The sequence below is a fragment of the Procambarus clarkii genome, chromosome 20 (assembly GCF_040958095.1).
Source record: "Procambarus clarkii isolate CNS0578487 chromosome 20, FALCON_Pclarkii_2.0, whole genome shotgun sequence".
Taxonomy (NCBI): domain Eukaryota; kingdom Metazoa; phylum Arthropoda; class Malacostraca; order Decapoda; family Cambaridae; genus Procambarus; species Procambarus clarkii.
In genome coordinates, this window is record NC_091169.1 from 46,353,764 (window position 1) to 46,372,569 (window position 18,806).

An 18,806-nucleotide genomic window follows, 5' to 3' on the forward strand; every position below is an offset into this window, starting at 1 on the left:
TTCACCCTAATTAGCTATTTGATTCATTAAAAATAATTGCTTATCTGTATACTATTTGTTATTATTATTATATTAATTATTATATAATAATAATAATAATTTATTATTTATTATTAATTTATTATTTATTATTATTAATTTATTATTTATTATTATTAATTTATTATTTATTATTATTAATTTATTATTTATTATTAATTTATTGTTTACTATTATAAAATAAACAAGTCCCCAATCTGAGCGCGTTTTCTTTCAACCGCAGAAAAGAAAGGTTACAGACTTCTAACCTTTCATAAAGCATAATAAATAAATAAATAAATAAATGTTTATTTAGGTAAGGTACATACATACAAGATTTTTTTTTACAAAGATTGGTGGACTTATAGATAGAGCTAGTACATACAATGCCTAAAGCCACTATTACGCAAAGCGTTTCGGGCATTAATAAATGGAACTAAACTGATAAACTATGGTATCAATGATAAATAGTGTAACATAGTTATATAGTTTATTTTGGATCTAATACCCATCATGTGGCAGGTGATAGAAAGGTTACAGACTTCTAACTTTTCATAAAGCGTAATAAATGGAACTAAACTAACTGATAAACTATGGTAACAATGATAAATAGTGTAGCGTAGTTATATTTTTATTTTAGTTTGGACCTAATACCCACTACGTGGCAGGTGATAGAAATTTTACAGAATCATATAATGGGATGAGAAACTAGACCGTAGTTTTCTTTGAAGTAAACGATTTAAATTTGTTTTGTATTAGGTACATTTTGAGACAACCAATATGGTTTATGTGAATTGTCCCACGCAAAGCGCGCCATCTTTGTCAACTTCGGAGAGTGTACGGACATATTTCATAACCTCGAAGTCTTTAATTTAACTTTTAAAAATATGGTTTAAATTGTCTCACGTGAATTGGCGAATTATAATTAATGTTTTAGTACAGTAGGCGTGTAAAACAAGTAAATATGAAGGAAGATATATGGGACACCTGGCGCTCCCACAATGCCATGCGCAGCCAGGTGACGTCACGACCTCTACACGGACGTGGCACGCGCGCCACGCTACTGTATTTCTAATATATTGAGACTCCCAACTTCAGGATTTAGGACGCCATGGGACTGACCTTATCAACGGTGTTCTCCCGCCTCTTCGGCAAGAAACAGATGAGAATTCTAATGGGTGAGTGAGTAAGGAGAGAGGAGGAGGGGCTGGGTTGACGTCCTCCTGTCATCTGATGTCTCGCCCCCTTCTCTCGCTCGTCTGGACGTCTCGCCACTGTATATATATATATCTGACACCCCGGGCACTGTTGCTGCTGGCACCCCCAGGCTGCCCGAGCAGTCGTGTCTGCAGGCATTTGGCTGCTTGGGGGGGGGAGGTGTTGTGTGGGTAATACCGAGTAGTGATGAATAGGTGTGATGATTCATGTTTGTGTTTGTGTAATGAATCACTGAATACACAGTTCTTGACGTGTTGATGGGTTAGCTGTCATTATTGTGTGGGGGAGACATTAATGGTGTTATCCTTGTGACCCGAGGTGGTGGTCTGTCACCAGTAATGACACGTCGACCACTCAACATTCTCGTTATGGAACCTAATGTGTGTAATTACCTAGCAGTAATAAAGCAGTCCCTGTGGTGCAGTGGTAAGGCACTCGCCCGGTGCTTCGTGAGCGCTTTGGCCCGGGGCTCGTATCCTGGCCGGGGAGGATTAACTAGGCGCCAATCCTTAACTATAGCCTCTGTTCACCCAGCCGTGAATGGGTACCTGGTTGTTAAATGATTTGGTGGGTCATATTCCGGGGAAAATTAAGATTAAGGATCTGCCCCAAACGCTATGCGTGCTAGTGGCTGTACAAGAATATAAGAACTCTTGTATAAATAACAATAAATAAATTAATAAATAAATAAATAAAAATCCAAGTGTAGTTACAGGATGAGAGCTATGCTCGTGGTGTCCCGTCTTCCCAGTACTCTGTCATGTAACGCTTTGAAACTACTGACGGTTTTGGCCTCCACCACCTCCTTAACTAACTTGTTCCAACCATCTACCACTCTGCTTGCAAACGAAAATTAATATTTTTTAGGCATCTTTGTTTCTTTAGCTTGAATCTGTGTCCTCTTGTTCATGAAGTTGCTGGTTTCAGGAATTCGTCTGTCAATTTGGTCAATTCTTGTTGGCATTTTGTAAGTGGTGATCATATCACCTTTTTCTTCTATCTTCTAGTTTTGGCATGTTTAACGCCTCTAGTCTCTCCTCATAACTCTTGTTTTTTAGTTCCGGAAGCCATTTTGTAGCATGCTGTTGCACCGTTTCCAGTTTACCGAGTTGCTTCTTGAGATTTGGGCACCATACAACTGCTGCATATTCCAATTTAGGTCTCACATAAGTCATGAACAGTTTTAGTATTTCACCATCCATATAATTAAATGGTGAATGGTGTACATTGTCATTGGTGGCAGCAACAACACACTGGGTGTGGTCAAATTACCTTGAGTGTTTTACATCCCACACTTCTATGCATAGATAACTTTGTTCACTGTAGGTCTTGTATTTATAGGAACAATTTTGCACATAACTACACTAACTTGTGTTAGCTACTGCTTTCTGCTTCTAAGACAGTTATTGTTAGTCTAAAAAACTGTAAATGTTCTAGTAAAATTTATGATAAAGCTGTAGAATTTAACAGTACCGGTAATTTCTTAACATTGAGCATCACTAGAAACTAGCTGATTACTAAATTTCATATTTTAATTTTTTCATATACTGTGTATAAATAAATGTTAGAGCACTGTACAGTATCTTGAGATCTTGAGGTTATCTTGAGATGATTTTCGGGGCTTTAGTGTCCCCGCGGCCTGGTCCTCGACCAGGCCTCCACCCCCAGGAAGCAGCCTGTGACAGCTGACTTAACACCCAGGTACCACCCAGTACTGCCCAGTACAATACTAAGTACTAACACCCAGTACTAAGTATTACCCCAAAAATGTACTAATTATAATCCTCACAATAAAAATAAGCATCAAACTGCACCCATTTTTAGGTCCCTTTCTGGTGCACGTAAAAAATCTAAATTTTTCCATTCTATATCTTAAAACATTTGCTTTTTTTTTGGGGGGGGGCTTGGGTGGAAATTCTAATAATTTAAATGGGGCCATAGTGAGGTGAAGAAATGTTAACACCTTCAAATTTTGAAAATTAATTTTCAAGTAATTTTTAATATCTTGTATGTCTTCCTAGGCCAAAAGTCTTTGAAATTTTGCATATCGTCAATGGTTCCTAGGTATCTTATGGTTATTAAATGGATGGTGGTGCATCTGTTATGGTGTTAAGTTCTGTTATAATGCTTAGGAAGGCAATTAAGGCTTTCAGAAGGTTTTCCCAATATTATATGGTAAATGATAGCCAGAGGTCTCTAGTGCTGAATGATGCCCATATGCAATCCTTAGGAATTTTTATTATTACAAGGTACATTAAATCTTTCACAGGCAACAGGGCCTTTTTGGGTTCATCTCTAGATGATGACGGGAGCAGTTTTAGGGTTGAGGTATGCCTGAAATGCTACCTTTGATTAGTGGTTATATGAAGAAGAAAAAATTACAAATATTGAATATGAAATCCCTGTAATAAGGTCCCTTGTAATTTTATATTTTAAATGTTAATGCAAGTTATATTTTTGTTGTAATTACACTAGGCATGTTAGTGACTGTAAAAATTTACAAGATAATCAAAATGTGTAAATTCACAACCCATTGTACCTTCTTATATATAAATTATAAATGTGTAGCACTAGTACAATGATTCAAATTCTGCACATTAGAAAGTGAAGAGGAAACACAATTATATACCCATCTCACAACATGGATGAGTGTCACTACTCTAATCGTAATTAAGCACAGGTCCTACTCTAACTTGATATAGGGCTATAATTCTTTTTGTCTGGGACAGTAGGCTTGTGTGTATATATACACACAAGCAGTTTTGAGGTTGCCCCTAGGTTGAAATACTTACTTCCCAGGATGCAACCTCACAACAGTTGCCTAACTCCCAGATATCTACTGGTAGCTGAACAGAGGCATTAGGTGAAAGGAAAAGTGTTCAACCATTTCTGTCCTTGCCTGGAATCAGGATATCTGATTGAGAGTTAATTAAGCACTAAACAACACCAAGACCACTAAATGTCTAAAAGCACTAAATACTGTATTATGAAATTTTATGCTTTACTATTACATGTAAAGGGAGGTTTAAATAGGGGAATCCCAGCAGTTAATGCTTTGTAAAAAAAAAAAAAAAAAAAAAAAAGTTTCTCTCCACACCCTTGTCACCTAAACCAGTGCTGGTTAAACTATTTAAGTGTCATTCATCCTTATAAATTTAATAGAAACATGGCTAAGTCCATACCCAACAACTATACAGCTTAGTCGGATATAAAGCCATTTACAACTACAGGCCAGATAAAAAATGGTGGTGGTACAGCTATCTATTATAAAGATAACTTTACTAACACAAGTGTTGGCAATAAAGACGACTACTGTCAAGATACCTTTGCTCAATTCTCGATCAAATCCCTTAAATTGTCAATAACTATTGGAGCTATTTACAGATTTCCAAATACTAATACATCTGCATTCTCATATAAGGAACCTAGTCATAAACAACAAGCACTACAAAAATTGCATCATCCTAGAAGGTTACTTCAACAGTGACCTTTGTCAACAAAATAGCCCCCATGTCGAATACTTCCTAAACAGCATGAACTCCTGTGTGCTAATCCCCACAGTCACCAAACCCCCACAAATTATTTAAATATCTGCTACAACCTTGAACTATTATAACAGCCTTCCCCCCCCCCCCCCCCTTTGCCTCTGGAATGATCACTGTCTGAACAACCCATTACTGTTCTACCTTCCTCTCAGCAAATAGGGACATAACACCCTCGGGTACCAAGAAACTTGCCTTTAGACTACACAGCAAAGCAGCAATAGGGAACTTCATAAATGCACTTGACAATATAAACTGGGAATCTGAATTCAATAATACACAGGATATAAATTCATTAGCCAATATCTCTCTCCAAAACTAAGCCTCTACAACACACTGTCCTCTCCTCATGAATCAAAACATAAAAAATAAAAATATTTATTCAGGTAAAAGTACATACATAGAAGATGAGTTACAAACATAATAGATTTATAGATAGAGCTAGTACATACAATACCTAAAGCCACTAATACACACAGTGTTTTGGGCAAAACAAGTAACTGCCAAAAGATTAAACAACCCCTGGCTCACAAGGGACATACAGTGGTACCTCGGTTTAAGAGTTTAATCCGTTCCTGGAGACAGCTCGTATTCCAAAAACTCGTAATCCGAAGCTAATTTCCCCATAAGAAATAATGGGAAATGAATTAATCCATTCCTAACTACCCAAAAACCTCACTTCAAACTAAATTTTATACCTAATTCATCTAAATAAATCGACAAACTATGTTCAAGTTATTACTTACCCATTGTTGATGACTGCTGTTGGTGTATGGAAGATGGTGAGGAGGGAGGGAGGAGAAGAGGTGTTACTGTTTGGAAGGGGAGTCCCCTTCCATTATAACATCAGGGAGTGAGGACTTCACTGGTGTGCACACACTGGCACGTTTTGCCTGCATACCACTAAGACTGGCTTGTCTTACTAAGAATCTGTCACCTGTCAAAGACACTTGTTTTTCCCTACATTTTAACACTTGTCTGTATTAAGACATCACATTGTTATTTAAAAGGTCAATGCAATGGTCTGCTACAGCTTTATCTGGGTGAGTTTTTTCAACAAAACTTTGCAGTTCTTCTCATACTTCACACATTTTCTTAATCAAGAAGGGACATCCTCTACTGCCTCTACTCACAGCTAATTTCTTAGGTTGAACCTTACCAATGGCTTTCTTGAGACCCATGGCGAGATATATAATAACAACTTTTATGCTCAAATGGCCAAAAAACCGACAAAAAACTGTAAATCCTCGTGAAGAATTCAGGCGGGATAGTCACTGGGCGCGAGACACTGGTAAACTGAGGCACGATTGCCGTGCCACCATGCGTTAGTCGGCCTGTACGTGTATTAACAAACTCGTGTTCCGAGGCAATCCTCGCCTTCCGAGGCAAATTTTCCGCGTAAATCCTGCTCGTATTCCGAAAAACTCGTATACAGGGACACTCGTATTCTGAGGTACATGTACAGTGGTACCTTGGAATATGAGTGTCCCTGTATACAAGTTTTTCGGAATATGAGCAGGATTTCCTCAGAAAATGTCTTGGAGGGCGAGGGTTACCTTGGAAGGCGAGTTTGTTGATACACGTACAGGCCGACCTAGCACGTGGTGGTACGGCGATCGTCGCCTCTCACCCCTCAGTTTACCAGTGCCTTGCACCCAGTGAGTATCCAATGTAAATTCTTCACCCGGATTTTCAGTGTTGGGTTTTTGGTCATTTGACCATAAAAGATATTATATATCTCGCCATGGGTCCCAAGAAAGCCAGTGGTAAGGTTTAACCTAAGAAAATAATAGTGCTGCGTTTCAGGCGATCGAGTGGCAACACTGAAAAGTGTATACTCTTTTCACTGTCCTGACATTAATTTTTGATTTACGTATTTCATTTTTGTACCAGTGTGTTCGCAATAGAATGTTTTATAAGAACATTAGTATTAAAAAATGTCACACAAGGATGCGATAGACCGGCCCCAAATAAAAAACTACGTTGATTACACTTGTCGTGTCAACAATACAATGGTCTCGCCTCGATGGTGCAATGCTACCCCGTTCTCCCAAATAGGCTTTGTGGCTATTAGAGAAAACGGAAATTTCATGGCGGACATTTTCAAACTATCCCAAAGTCGACCTCATAACAAATAGTTTATAGAAATATTTTTTCTCTTGACTCGTGAGCGAGTCCGCTGTGCGACCTCAACACAAAAAGTGGTAATGCTCTTGAGCGCCGTGATAACGCTAAAGTGTTAAGAAAATGTGTGAAGTATGGGAAGAATTGCAAAGTTTTGTTGAAAAAACTTGCCCAGATAAAGCTGTAGCAGGCCGTTGCATTGACCTTTTAACACTTTCGCCCGCCCGGCTAACATTAAAAAAAAAACGGTATGTGCGGTTTTGTCGCTTAAGCGGCAAAACAAAAATGTGTATACTCTTTTTACTCTCCTGCCATTAGTTCTCGAGCTACCTATTTCATTTTGGTACCAATGTGTTCGCAATAAAATTCTCTAGAAGAACATTAGTAAAAAAGGTCACGAAAGGTATAAGGATACCAGCACCAAACCCTTAACATGCTCGGGGTTTAATATCCTGCCATCCCCACAGGCGCATGTCATTTTGAAAAAAAAAAAATTATTTTTTCTTTCTAACCTGTTAATTTGTGCTCACTGATCACGGGAAAAATAATAAAAAAATTGTAAGTGGCATATATTGCCCGCTATAGGTCTGGGAAGTCTGGCAAATTATAGGCGCTGACTCAGCGTGCATCCCAGGCGGTCTGTTGCTCGCAAGCTGTCAGGCCAGAGTTGCTACAAAGAGATAATTACCGAATTATTTCAATGTCTCTGATTGATTTTTCATACTTTTTTTGCTGTAATATTATTCAATAGTGTGTAGTTTGATATATTTATATAATAAAATGAGTGAATCATTGGTGTACTCAAAAATATGGTGTGCATATTGTTGATTCAATTATGTTCGTCAATCAGTGAACAAATACTTTGTCGGTTATTACACTATAAGGACAGGTTATATATAAGTATTTGCATGTTTTGTTCACTATAACGAACCACTAAGTAGCTATTATGAGTCAAAAAGTAATGAGGAGTGACCGCCGTGTACCAGCCAGCCACTCCCGCCCTCCCTCCAGTCATCTGACTCACCCACGTTCTCCTCCCACAATACTGTTTTTGCTATAATTCACTATATACAGACGTTATATATAAGTATCTACATGTTTTGTTCTCCATAACTGTACATCTAAGCTTGTATGGTGAGTAAAGGCACAGAGATGTGGCTACTCACACAGTCAGCTGATCGGCGGCTGCCCTCAAGGTCAGACGCACTAATATTTCTCCTCCAACAATACTGTTTGGTGTTATTACGCTATATACACACATTATATATAAATATCTACCTGTTTTATTCATCATACTTGTACAAATAAACTGGTATGGTGCCCAAAGACCAGAAATAACCGATGGTTACCATCGTGGTAACCAGTAAACAACACTGTCGTCTGCACGGTGGCGTCGTGCAGACGACGCCACCGCCCTCACCAAAATGGCGGCTCCAAACCTTCTCTTGCTGTTTATACCCTCTATACGCATGTTATATATAAGTATCTACATTTGTGTTCACCATAGCGAACCACTAAGCTGGTATGCTGCGTGCAGTCAATAAAAGGTGGCCACACACAGTCGCCACCACCCTCCCTCCCACAGCATTACACCTCCTTCCATGGCGCACAGCGCTAAATATCACCACAATCCTCCTATTATCAGAACCCTGGTCAGTTTTATCACAGTCAGGGGTCTTCTGTAATAATATCATCGCTACATAATAGCATGAACAAGTATAATTTGGCATTTTTAGGCGATGCTGTGGTCACAAGCTGAACAGCAGTGCTGTTAGCTCATGCTGCATGCGTCAGGCTTAGTTGCTCACTCAATACTGAGGCCAATAACACCCGGGAGTTTGGCCTACGATTTTTTTTTTAAATGGCGTCTGTTTACAAGAGCCCTGATGGTGTGGTGAACCCCGTGTATCCGCGGGCTGTTTAAATCTTGCGTAGTACTCCAACACATCATATGACGTGATGTGCAGTTGACTGGAACAACGTCCAGCACGTCATATGACGTGATGCGCACTTTAAGGGTTAAAGCAGTTATTATATATCACGACATGAGTCCCAGGAAAGTCAGTGGTAAGGCTCAACATATGAAAACCCATGTAAGGATGACCATAGAGCAGAAACAATAGTACAGAATGTCTCTTCCTCAACAATTAAGAAAATGTGTGCAGCATGGGAAGAATTGCAAACCTTTGCTGAAACGACTCGCCCAAATCAAGCTGCAGTAGGTCGTTGCCTTAACCTATTCAATGACACTGTGATGCATCATTACAGACAAATGTTACAATGAAGGGAAAAATAAATGTTTCTTGACAAATTTGTAGTGAGACAAACAAGTATAGAACAACCAGGTCCTAGTGGTATTCAGGCAAAACATAGGACAGAGAGTACTCTAGAGAAAACATCACTGCCTGATGTGATAATGGAAGGGGACTCCCCTTCCAAACAGGTACAACTCTCCTCCTCCCCCCTCATCACCATCTTCCATACACCATCAAGAGCTCTCCATACAGGTAAGAGGAACTTTGGTACTGTATTGTAGTTAGAAAAAACGTTGTATTCAGTATAAAATGTATTTGTATGTTAATATTTTGGAGGATGGGGAACGAATTAATTCAATTCCCTTTATTTCTTATGGGAAAAATCGCTTCGACTTACGATCCGTCTCTGGGAACGGATTAGCATCGTAAGTCGAGGCCCCATTGTATATACTTTTCAGTGTTGCCGCGCAGTCACCCGAAATGCTTGGCGCACGAGGAGACAGTTAGAGAGCCTTCTGCCGGGAGCGTGATAGGGTTAAGGGTGCAATACATACATAGCTGGGTTGAGTAACTATTGCGGGAAGGCGCACCACAGCTATGTATGGTTGTGAGTACCGCGTAAGATTCAAGTCCCGTGGCTACACAGGGTTCACAACAGCTTCCTCAGGGCTCTAGTAAACAGACGCCATTAAAAAAAAAAATCGTGGGCAACATTCCTGAATGTGAGAGCCTCGGAAATGAGTGAGCAACCAAGACTGGTACATGCAGCATAAGCTAACAGCACTGCTGTTCAGCTTGTGATTACAGCATTGCCTAAAAAGTCAAAATATATATACAGTGGTACCTCTGTTTACGAATTTAATCTGTTCTCAGAGACGGTACGTAACCCGAAATAAATTTTCCCATAAAAAATAATATAAATTGAATTAATCCGTTCCATTCTCCCAAAAATATTAACTTCAAAATACATTTCATACCTAATTCACACAAATATTTAGTACTATATTATGTACAAGTTATAGCTTACCTTTATTGATGACTTGTTGGCGTATGGAAGACGGTGAGGAGGGGGGGAGGAGAGGTGATAGTATTTGGAAGGGGGAGTCGATTATAACATCGGGCACTGATGATTTCTCTGGGGTACTCGCTTGCCTATGTTTTGCCGGCATACCACTAAGAACGGGTTGTGGCTCTCTGCTGGCTTGTCTTACTAAGAATCTGTCTATAGGCATTTGTTTTTCCCTACATTTTAACACTTGTCTGTAGTGAGACATCACATTGTCATCAATAAGGTCAATGCAACAGCCTGCTAAAGCTTTATCTGGGAGAGTCTTTTCAGCAAAACTTTGCAGTTTTTCCCATACTGTACACATTTTCTTTATTAATGAGGAAGGGACATCCTCTACTGCCTCCTCCTTCCCTGAAGATTTGTTGTACTGCCTAGCTAGTTCAAAAACCAGTGTACCATTTTCATGTTTATGAATGATCTCTTGTTTTTCCTCTATGGTCATCCTTGCATATGTTTTCTTAGGTTGAACCTTACCACTGACTTTCTTGAGACCCATGGTGTGGTATATAATTTACCTTTGTTTAGAAACCAAAAAAGCTGAAAACAATGAAATTCTTTACAAAGAATTCAAGCTCGATCATCACTAAGCGGGAGCCACTGGCAAACTGAAGCACGGGCGACCGTGCCACAAGGAACCACTCGCTTGGTTGCCCAGACGAGTATAAACAAACTACGTAACTTGAGGCAAAGTTCATAACTGTTCCGTAACCCGATTCAAATTTTACAAAGAAACTGGGCTCGTAACCCCCAAAATTCATAAAACAGGAACATTCGTAAGCCAAGGTGTCACTTCATGTAACTGTTATTATTTAGCAATGATAGTGTTAAAGAAGACCCCTGACTGTGATTAAAATTTACCAGGATTCTGATATCAGGATTGTGGTGATAATTAGCAATGGTGGGAACAGTTATCTTGGTGAGGGAGGGTGGTAGCATCATCTGCTGACTCTGTATGGAGACCTGTTATTGTCTGGACTCACCATACCAGCTTAGTGGTTCATTGTGGTGAACACGACTGTAGATACAAGTATATAACGTGTCTGTATATAGTGAAATAACAGCAAAAGGAGTATGTTAGGAGGAGCAATTTTGGCGAGGGAGGTGACATCATTTGCTGGCTGCTGCTGCTCTCGTCGTGCAATTTTGTTGTGGCCACTATGGTCTTTGGACACCATACCAGTTTAGTTGTACAATTATGGTAAATAAAACATGTAGATACTGTACTTGTATATAATGTTTGTATAAAGTGTAAAAACAGCACAAACAGTATGGTGGGAGGAGGAATGTTGGCGAGTGTGTGTGTCAACTGACTCTGTGCTGACCTCAATTATTGTCTTGACTCACCATACGAGCTTAGCTGTACAGTTGGTTCACACTTTATTATAAATATCTCATACTTTACACTACTGAATAACATTACTGCAAAAAACATGAAAAATCAGACACATTGAAATAATTAGGTACTGTAATAATATCTTTGTGGCAACTCCTGCCTGACAGCTAGGCGGTGAAACAGACCGCCTCCGACGCTTGCTCTGTCAATGCTTCAATTTTGCCAGATCTTCGCGCCCTATTTCGACCAAAATGTCACCTATGATTTTGTTATTGTTTTCCTGTGATCAGGAAATGCAAATTAACACTTTTATTTGACAATTTTTTTCTTGCACCTGGGCGTGTTATAATTGCAAGCGTCTCCCAGGAGTTAATTGAATTAAGCTGTTCCATACCCCCAAAAATATTAACTTAAAAATACATTTTATACCGAATACTATTCATATTTTTCATACACAAAACAATCGGTATAAATATAAACCATAAATAAAATAAGTGAACATTTAACTGCACCTGAGGACTCTTGTTGGCGTAGGTTGTCAGACTAGTCAGATTTCCAGACCGTCGTTGTAATTGCTTTGGCTGTTGCCCTTTCTGATTGATGTCCTTGTTTCACCATGGGAAGTACTGGCTTAGGGTGCTTTACATCAACCAATTTGCAGTTTGTCCCTTTGATTATGCTGTTGTGAGGACATCGGGTCCATTTTGCCAGCTCTTACTCTCAATGCGTAGGCCTTCTGAGTAGTGTCCTAGAGCCTACAGTGAAGGTGGTTGTCAACTCCTTTGGTGTCAGAGGTCTGGGGCCAGCAGTCTTCTCTGCAACTAATGTCATCGTGGAGTGTTGGACACTGGTTTTTTTTGGGGGTGGGGGGTGGATATTCCTGCACAGGCCCTAAGCCTCTGGCTGGCCCACTAGTTAATCCTCATTCTGCCGTTGGGCTTGCAGAACTTCGCTACATTCTCAACCATTCAGGTTTTAATCACTTTGTTATCAATTGTTTACATGACCAACTTGGGTCTTCCTGCTGTTGCAGGCAGATTCCTGGATGGTGTCCCTGGCTCTACAGAATGCTTATTGGCATATTCCTATTCATCCCCAGTTCCTGAACTGGTTAGGTTTAGTACTGGAGCTTCTGACTTGCCTCTCCCACAGGTTCTACCATTAAGCCTGACTCTGGATTCCAAGGCATTCACCAGATTGGAGCATGCCGTGGTTTATCACCTTCAGATGTTAAGTGTGTGTGTGTTAGCCTACCTAGCGAGCCCTGTGGCATGGTGGTAAGACTCTCGCCTGGCGTTTCGAGAGCGCTTTGTCCTGGGTTCGTATCCTGGCCGGGGAGGATTTACTGGGTGCAAATCCTTAATGGTAGCCTCTGTTTAACCCAACAGTAAAATGGGTGCCTGGTTGTTATACGATTTGGCAGGGTCGTATTCCGGGAAAAATTAGGATTAAGGACTTGCCCAAAACGCTATGAATGCTAGTGGCTGTACAGGAATGTAAGAAATGTATATATAAATAAATACAAAAATATAAATATAAATAAATAAATGGTCTATCAGTTAAAACTGTATAAATAAATAAAAACATCATGCCTGGCTGGTTTTGCACCCAGCTAGTCTGCATGTCAGGAATCTTGTTCTTTTCCATATCGTCAGATTCAGATTTCTGGTGAATTGGCAAAAATCCTATTTGGTTCTGTCACAGGTTCAGACTGGGTTGAGACGGGTCTGGGTTCTTGGATGGCTTCCCTCTCCCTTCCACTTGTATGTGTGCTTTTGTTGGGTTTATGTGCCTGTTGTTAATCGTTTGCTTGACTGGCTGGGCAGAATTTTTAACTAAGCCTGCATGGTTTATCCTGTGGGCAGGGTTTGGCTTGAGGTGCTGTACCATTTTCTCTGGTTCTGTCCCATTCACCACCACCGGGATCATGTGGTGTGAGCTTCATGGGGCCTTCAACAGCTTCCGGCCCAATAGTTTCCTCGTCAAGTTCTTTGGGATTCTGTTTTATGTTCCCCCCCCCCCCCTCTTCCCCTGTGCTTGCCCTTTTTATGGATGACTGTGGTGCAGGTGGCAGGAGGGGGGGGGGGTTGTGACTGGTGCTTACCTGGCTGCTTGGGGTCATTGGGTGGGTCCATTGCATTGGGCACACAGTGCTGTGAACAATTTTGCTGCAATCTGTCAGTGTGGCTGCTTTGTCTCCCGGTGGTCTCCTTGGTCCAGCTCCACTCTGACTGCTTCCCGGTTGTTCATTGTCTGAATCGTATTACTTCAGTCACCCTTGTGGGGCTGGTCAAATTATTCACCGTGTGACCAAAACTCAATTCGTAGCATATTATCAGCTTGCTTCTCTAACCACGTGTTTCTGCTTTCCATAAAAACATTAAATATCTTGGGACATAGAGCATAACAAAATGGAGCATAACAACATACTTATTATTATTTGTGTTATGTATTACTCAGCAATGCTAAAAGGCACCAGCTGCATATCCACTTTGTGGACACTTCTTACTACTATTCTTCTTTTGTGCATTGGACAGGTGCTTGTGTAACGGGGGGTGGGGGAAATAGCTCTATCTTGTCCATTATTCCACCCCCCAGTTATCTAACGAGGCCGGGGGAAACAGCTCTCTCTAGTCCGTTATCCCGTCCTCAGTTAGCTAACTATTCTAGAGCACCTCCAGAGATCCTAAGGCAACCTCTCTCGTTCAACACCTTGTAACCTAGGTATTTGACTACCTAGGTGCTAAGACTACAAGGCGCCGTCACTTGATCAGTTACCCGAAACTCTAGAGAGAACTCTAGAATACAGAATCATTGCCACAAACGTATAAGAGAAAACGAGAGGAAAGAAATGAATAGTGAAGTAATTAGTGAGGGTTTGGGGTGAGAGGTGGGAGGAGCGAGGAGGGTCATTAGTTGAAAGTGAGAGTTCAGAGAGGGGTGGAGGGAGAGGTGTAGATAGGTAGAAGTAGAAGAGTAGATAGTAGAAGACGAAATGCTGCCACCATCCATTCATGATCATTACATACAAGACAAGGAATGGAACTTGTCTGTATCACAATATTCACCAAAGATGTTATCAAGAGATCATTATTAGTATGGTCCCCTCTTTATCATGTACTCATTCTAAACCATGAAACCAGTAACCACAGAGGCTTTCTCACCTCAACTCAAAATCTCTAGGGAACAAAATAAAGTCCATTTAAATAATAAATTCAACAATTATATTTTTCATGATAAGTATCATAACTTAAGCAATCCAATTAAAATGTTAAAGATTAATATTCAAAGTGAGTCATCTTCCAAGAATCTGAGAACACTACAATTGACTGCCCCTGATCATCACACAACACTTGTAAACCACGACCAAGTCACCTAAATGTTCACTCACCGAGGACTGAGTCTAAGTTGAATAGAGAGGGGGGGGGGGGGTCTGCAATTTTCAACCAGACGGCCTATCTCGACGGCTGGCCTCTGCTCTGCTCCGCTGGCTGGTCTCCTATTGCTTAAGGGGGCGTCTGGTTATTATAATGAAAGTTGTTCAATGTCAACCAATATTATTTTTCTAGTTGTATATGAAAAGTGCTTAAATTGTCCCAAGTTTTTTTTTTTTTTTTTTTTTTTTTTTTTTTTTTTTTTTTTTTTTTTTGAACGTTTTTTACTCATTTTCAAGTCCACACTTCAGAACACGTTTCAGATAAAATTATTCTGTGACACTTTTCTGACACATTAGCATATAATAAAGGATTTGGGGATTTAGAATTTCCAAAACATCTTTAGTTTTCCTAATACAAATGTTCAAAGTTCCCCAAATTTTTTTTGCAAATATGGCATGTTTATTGCTATTATAAAATCAATAAATGAACTTAGAGAAAAATGAAAGCCCCCCCAATGTAGAGACATGCCCTCCACATATACTGTGTAAGTTTCATGTAAATTGAATAAAAAAAGAATGAGTTTTGTAAACGTTTGTGTCAATTGAAAAAAAAACAAATGAATAAAGTCTAAGGTTCTAAAATCTGTGGCTGGGGTTGACATCAACCAATTTTCTCCAAAATTGGCATCCTTACAGATAGGCTTACGTACAGTCAGGTGTGTAAGTTTGATGCAAATCGCCCCAAAAAAAAATGAAAAAAAAAAATATTTAAAAAAAAAAAAAAAAAAAAATCTTTTTTTTTTTTTTTTTCCTTAAATTTTTTTTCCAATTAAACTAATAATAATATTTGTTTAATATATGCTATTGTGATAGCAAAGAGTTGTAGTTATGATTTCAGTTGACACTTGATTGATAATCGATTTTGACCATTTTTGCATAATTTTCACAACTACTTCAATATTTTTTTTCTCCCTTCCTATTTATGCTACAATGCTGAAACTTGGACCAGATGAAACACTTTTCATATAGAACTTGTCAAAAAAGTTTGATTGAAATCGAATGAGTTTTCATTTTTGGACCCAGATGCCAACCAGACTTAATGCTGGTTGGCAAGATGTTGGCAATACATCTTGCCAACCAGATGCCAACTTAATGCTCTCGAATCGATAGCTCTCCGAGTATATATTGGGGGAACCTAGTAACTAACTCCGCCCACAAGTAGATAGCCTGAGGCACTCTACCAAGCCACTCCTTGAACGTCGGCATGTTTGTAGGCTAACAGGCTACAATTATAAGATTAGCGGAAGCAAGGTGAAATTCTCATGATCTGACCTCGGGTCACTTGAGGTCATTAACGCTTTGAGGTGTGAGATCTCAGGCCGACAACCTGGCGCCTTTTTCAAATCCTTGTCTGTGACTCATATTCTATATATATTTTAAATAAACTAAACCAAACACCTTACAGTGTTACACTTGCATCTCTATTACTGCATTATCCATCAGTTCCAGTTAATAGGAGCTGTTCTCTTTATTAACAAAACGTTCTTCTTTTAAATAAATTCGTCTAAAATCAATTACTTAAAATATTTTGATGACAGTTTCATGATGCTGAAGTTGGAGATTTGTTTAAAATTTTTAAGTAATTTTTACATAATTTGAATATTTTTCGCTTTCCTATCCCTTTTGCTGAGGAGTTTAAGGGTTAAAGGATACTGTGTGTTGCATTCACAAATTTCCATTCCTCTTTAGATTTTTGTTTAATGCCTGTATCATATCCTGTTATCTGGTTCCCTATTGTATTAATATATCATACAGTACCTGTATTTATTTAACCATGTTACTATGTTGATCCATACTGGGGGGGTTGAACTATTTGTTCAATATACATGAAGTATTTTGACATTCGTGGGCAGGGAGCATGCTGTTTGGTCTGGTCTTTTGGGGGCACTTGTTTAAAATAATTATTCCACTTTGTTTATTTTATTTATTTATTTATTTGAACACAAATCACTACTTAGCATAGTTTGCCAGGTATCAGAGGGAAAATTTTGTGGGTATGGAAGGTGGTTTTATTTTTTGTTTAACGTTGTTCATATCACATCATCATGTTGGTTTTTTCACTTATATCACAAGATAAATGTTAATTACTGACCTTTATACATGACTGGGATGCAGGAGAAGAACAACTTTCAAAGCTGGCCACAAGTAAATAACAGGTGTTTAGTCTTGGGGAACTGTGGTGTTGTGTAGTGGCTATGGTACCACGTAGTGGTAGTATTCTGCAATGCTGGTTAGTGTAGATGATACTTGTATGGTGACTGGATATCATTTTGAATACCCTATCTTCTTCAGCAATACCACTTACCTTTGTGAAAGTGATAAATGGGGTAATACTGATATTGATACAGTAAGAATCAAAATTACTGTACAGTACAGAATCTGAAATTAACAAATATCCAAAATTGGCTATGTAACAAGTTCTGTAGTTGAATACTAGCTGTGTATTTTGACATGTTCAAATTGTAAATCCATTAAAAGTACTGTTTTGGTATGGAAATTAATTTTCTAGTGTTTTTCTTAATATTGTTATTATCTTGAAAATTATGAATTTTATTTTGCAGGGTGTAATCTCGCTGAGGAATCTAAAGCCCAGTTAAGGTACAAGTTACTGTACACTTAGTGACTCGGTAAACGACTTCTGAACTACATGAAGTCAGAGGCTGAGATAACACGAGTGAGAAAGGCTTCCCCATGCACATTACTCATTTGAAATTAATGACGCCACAGGCACTGCCAACAAGTTAGTGGTGTTTATACATCAACATTTTGCTGATATAACTGGCACTTTCAGGACAGGCTTCTTGCATATTAATGAGCTTAAGGCAACTACAGCGTAACTAATTTTCAAAAGTACCGTGCAAGTACTAAAGGAGCAGGTCCCAGTACATTTCTGGAGCAGCAACCCATGGATAAAATGTAATGATGGGCCTACTTAAAGGTGTTCCCACCAGGTTTAAAGAAGTCAAAATAGTAAAATTACTTTGATACACAGCCTATATATAGCTGGCCACTGAGAAAACTACCACTAAGATGTTAGTGGTTGTGAAAAACATCAACCAGTTTATGAAATCACTAAAGTTTTCAGGAAAACTGTCATGCTCTGGATGAAAAGACACGTTTTCTTCAGTCACTGGTTGTCGTTTTATTCTAAATAATATTTATCTAGAAATGCTAGCAGTTATGAATGTAAGAGGTTTCAACTTTAAAGAAAATTTAAAGATGCCCACCTTTATAAATGCAATTTACTTCTCAATGGTTATTGTATCATTTAACAAACAGAACCTCTACTGGTATTTTGTTAAGTGGCCAAAATAATTTTGATGTGGCCTAAGGCTTTGGTGGCTAATCCTAAATTTCTACTTGAAGATATCTAAATTGCTGTTTGGACTTACAGTGAATATTAAATAACCAATGTTTGAAAACATATACCGTCACTAATCCATTAATCATTAATACGTACTGGGTCTGCTGCTCTTGCGAATTTTACTGCTCATATATTTACAAAATCCTCCGCTACACTATACAGTGGATTGTGACTTCACTCAAATGAACGGCATAGGGCAAAGCTGATTTGATGCATGGGAGATTTTGTTAAATTTCTAGTACCCTGGCATCTCCCCAGGGCTGTTTTGTTGTTTTCAGTGGGAAGATCTATAACCACTAATGTATATACAAGTTTGTTTACCTTATGATAATTAGTGTAGTGAAAAATCCTTATAGTCCCAAGCACAATTAGGTATGTACAAACCCATCATGACCAATCAGTTCAACACTGAATTAAGAAAAAAATTACAAAATTTATTTCTTATGC

At 39.0% G+C, this 18,806-nt stretch overlaps 1 protein-coding gene across 2 annotated transcripts in view; it reads left to right on the forward strand.

The window, feature by feature from the left end:
• The first annotated feature begins 1,019 nt into the window (after nucleotides 1-1,019).
• Nucleotides 1,020-18,806, forward strand: part of Arf4 (ADP-ribosylation factor 2) — a 37,532-nt gene continuing 19,745 nt past the window's right edge. Inside the window, exons 1-2 of one of the 2 annotated variants that reach the window (XM_069327915.1) lie at nucleotides 1,031-1,196; nucleotides 17,557-17,735. In XM_069327915.1, coding sequence (XP_069184016.1) covers nucleotides 17,687-17,735 — 49 coding nt within the window. In that variant the 5' untranslated portion in view covers nucleotides 1,031-1,196; nucleotides 17,557-17,686. Of the gene's footprint in view, nucleotides 1,197-17,556; nucleotides 17,736-18,806 lie in introns of both variants that reach the window. The other variant, XM_045737764.2, reaches the window with a different exon arrangement.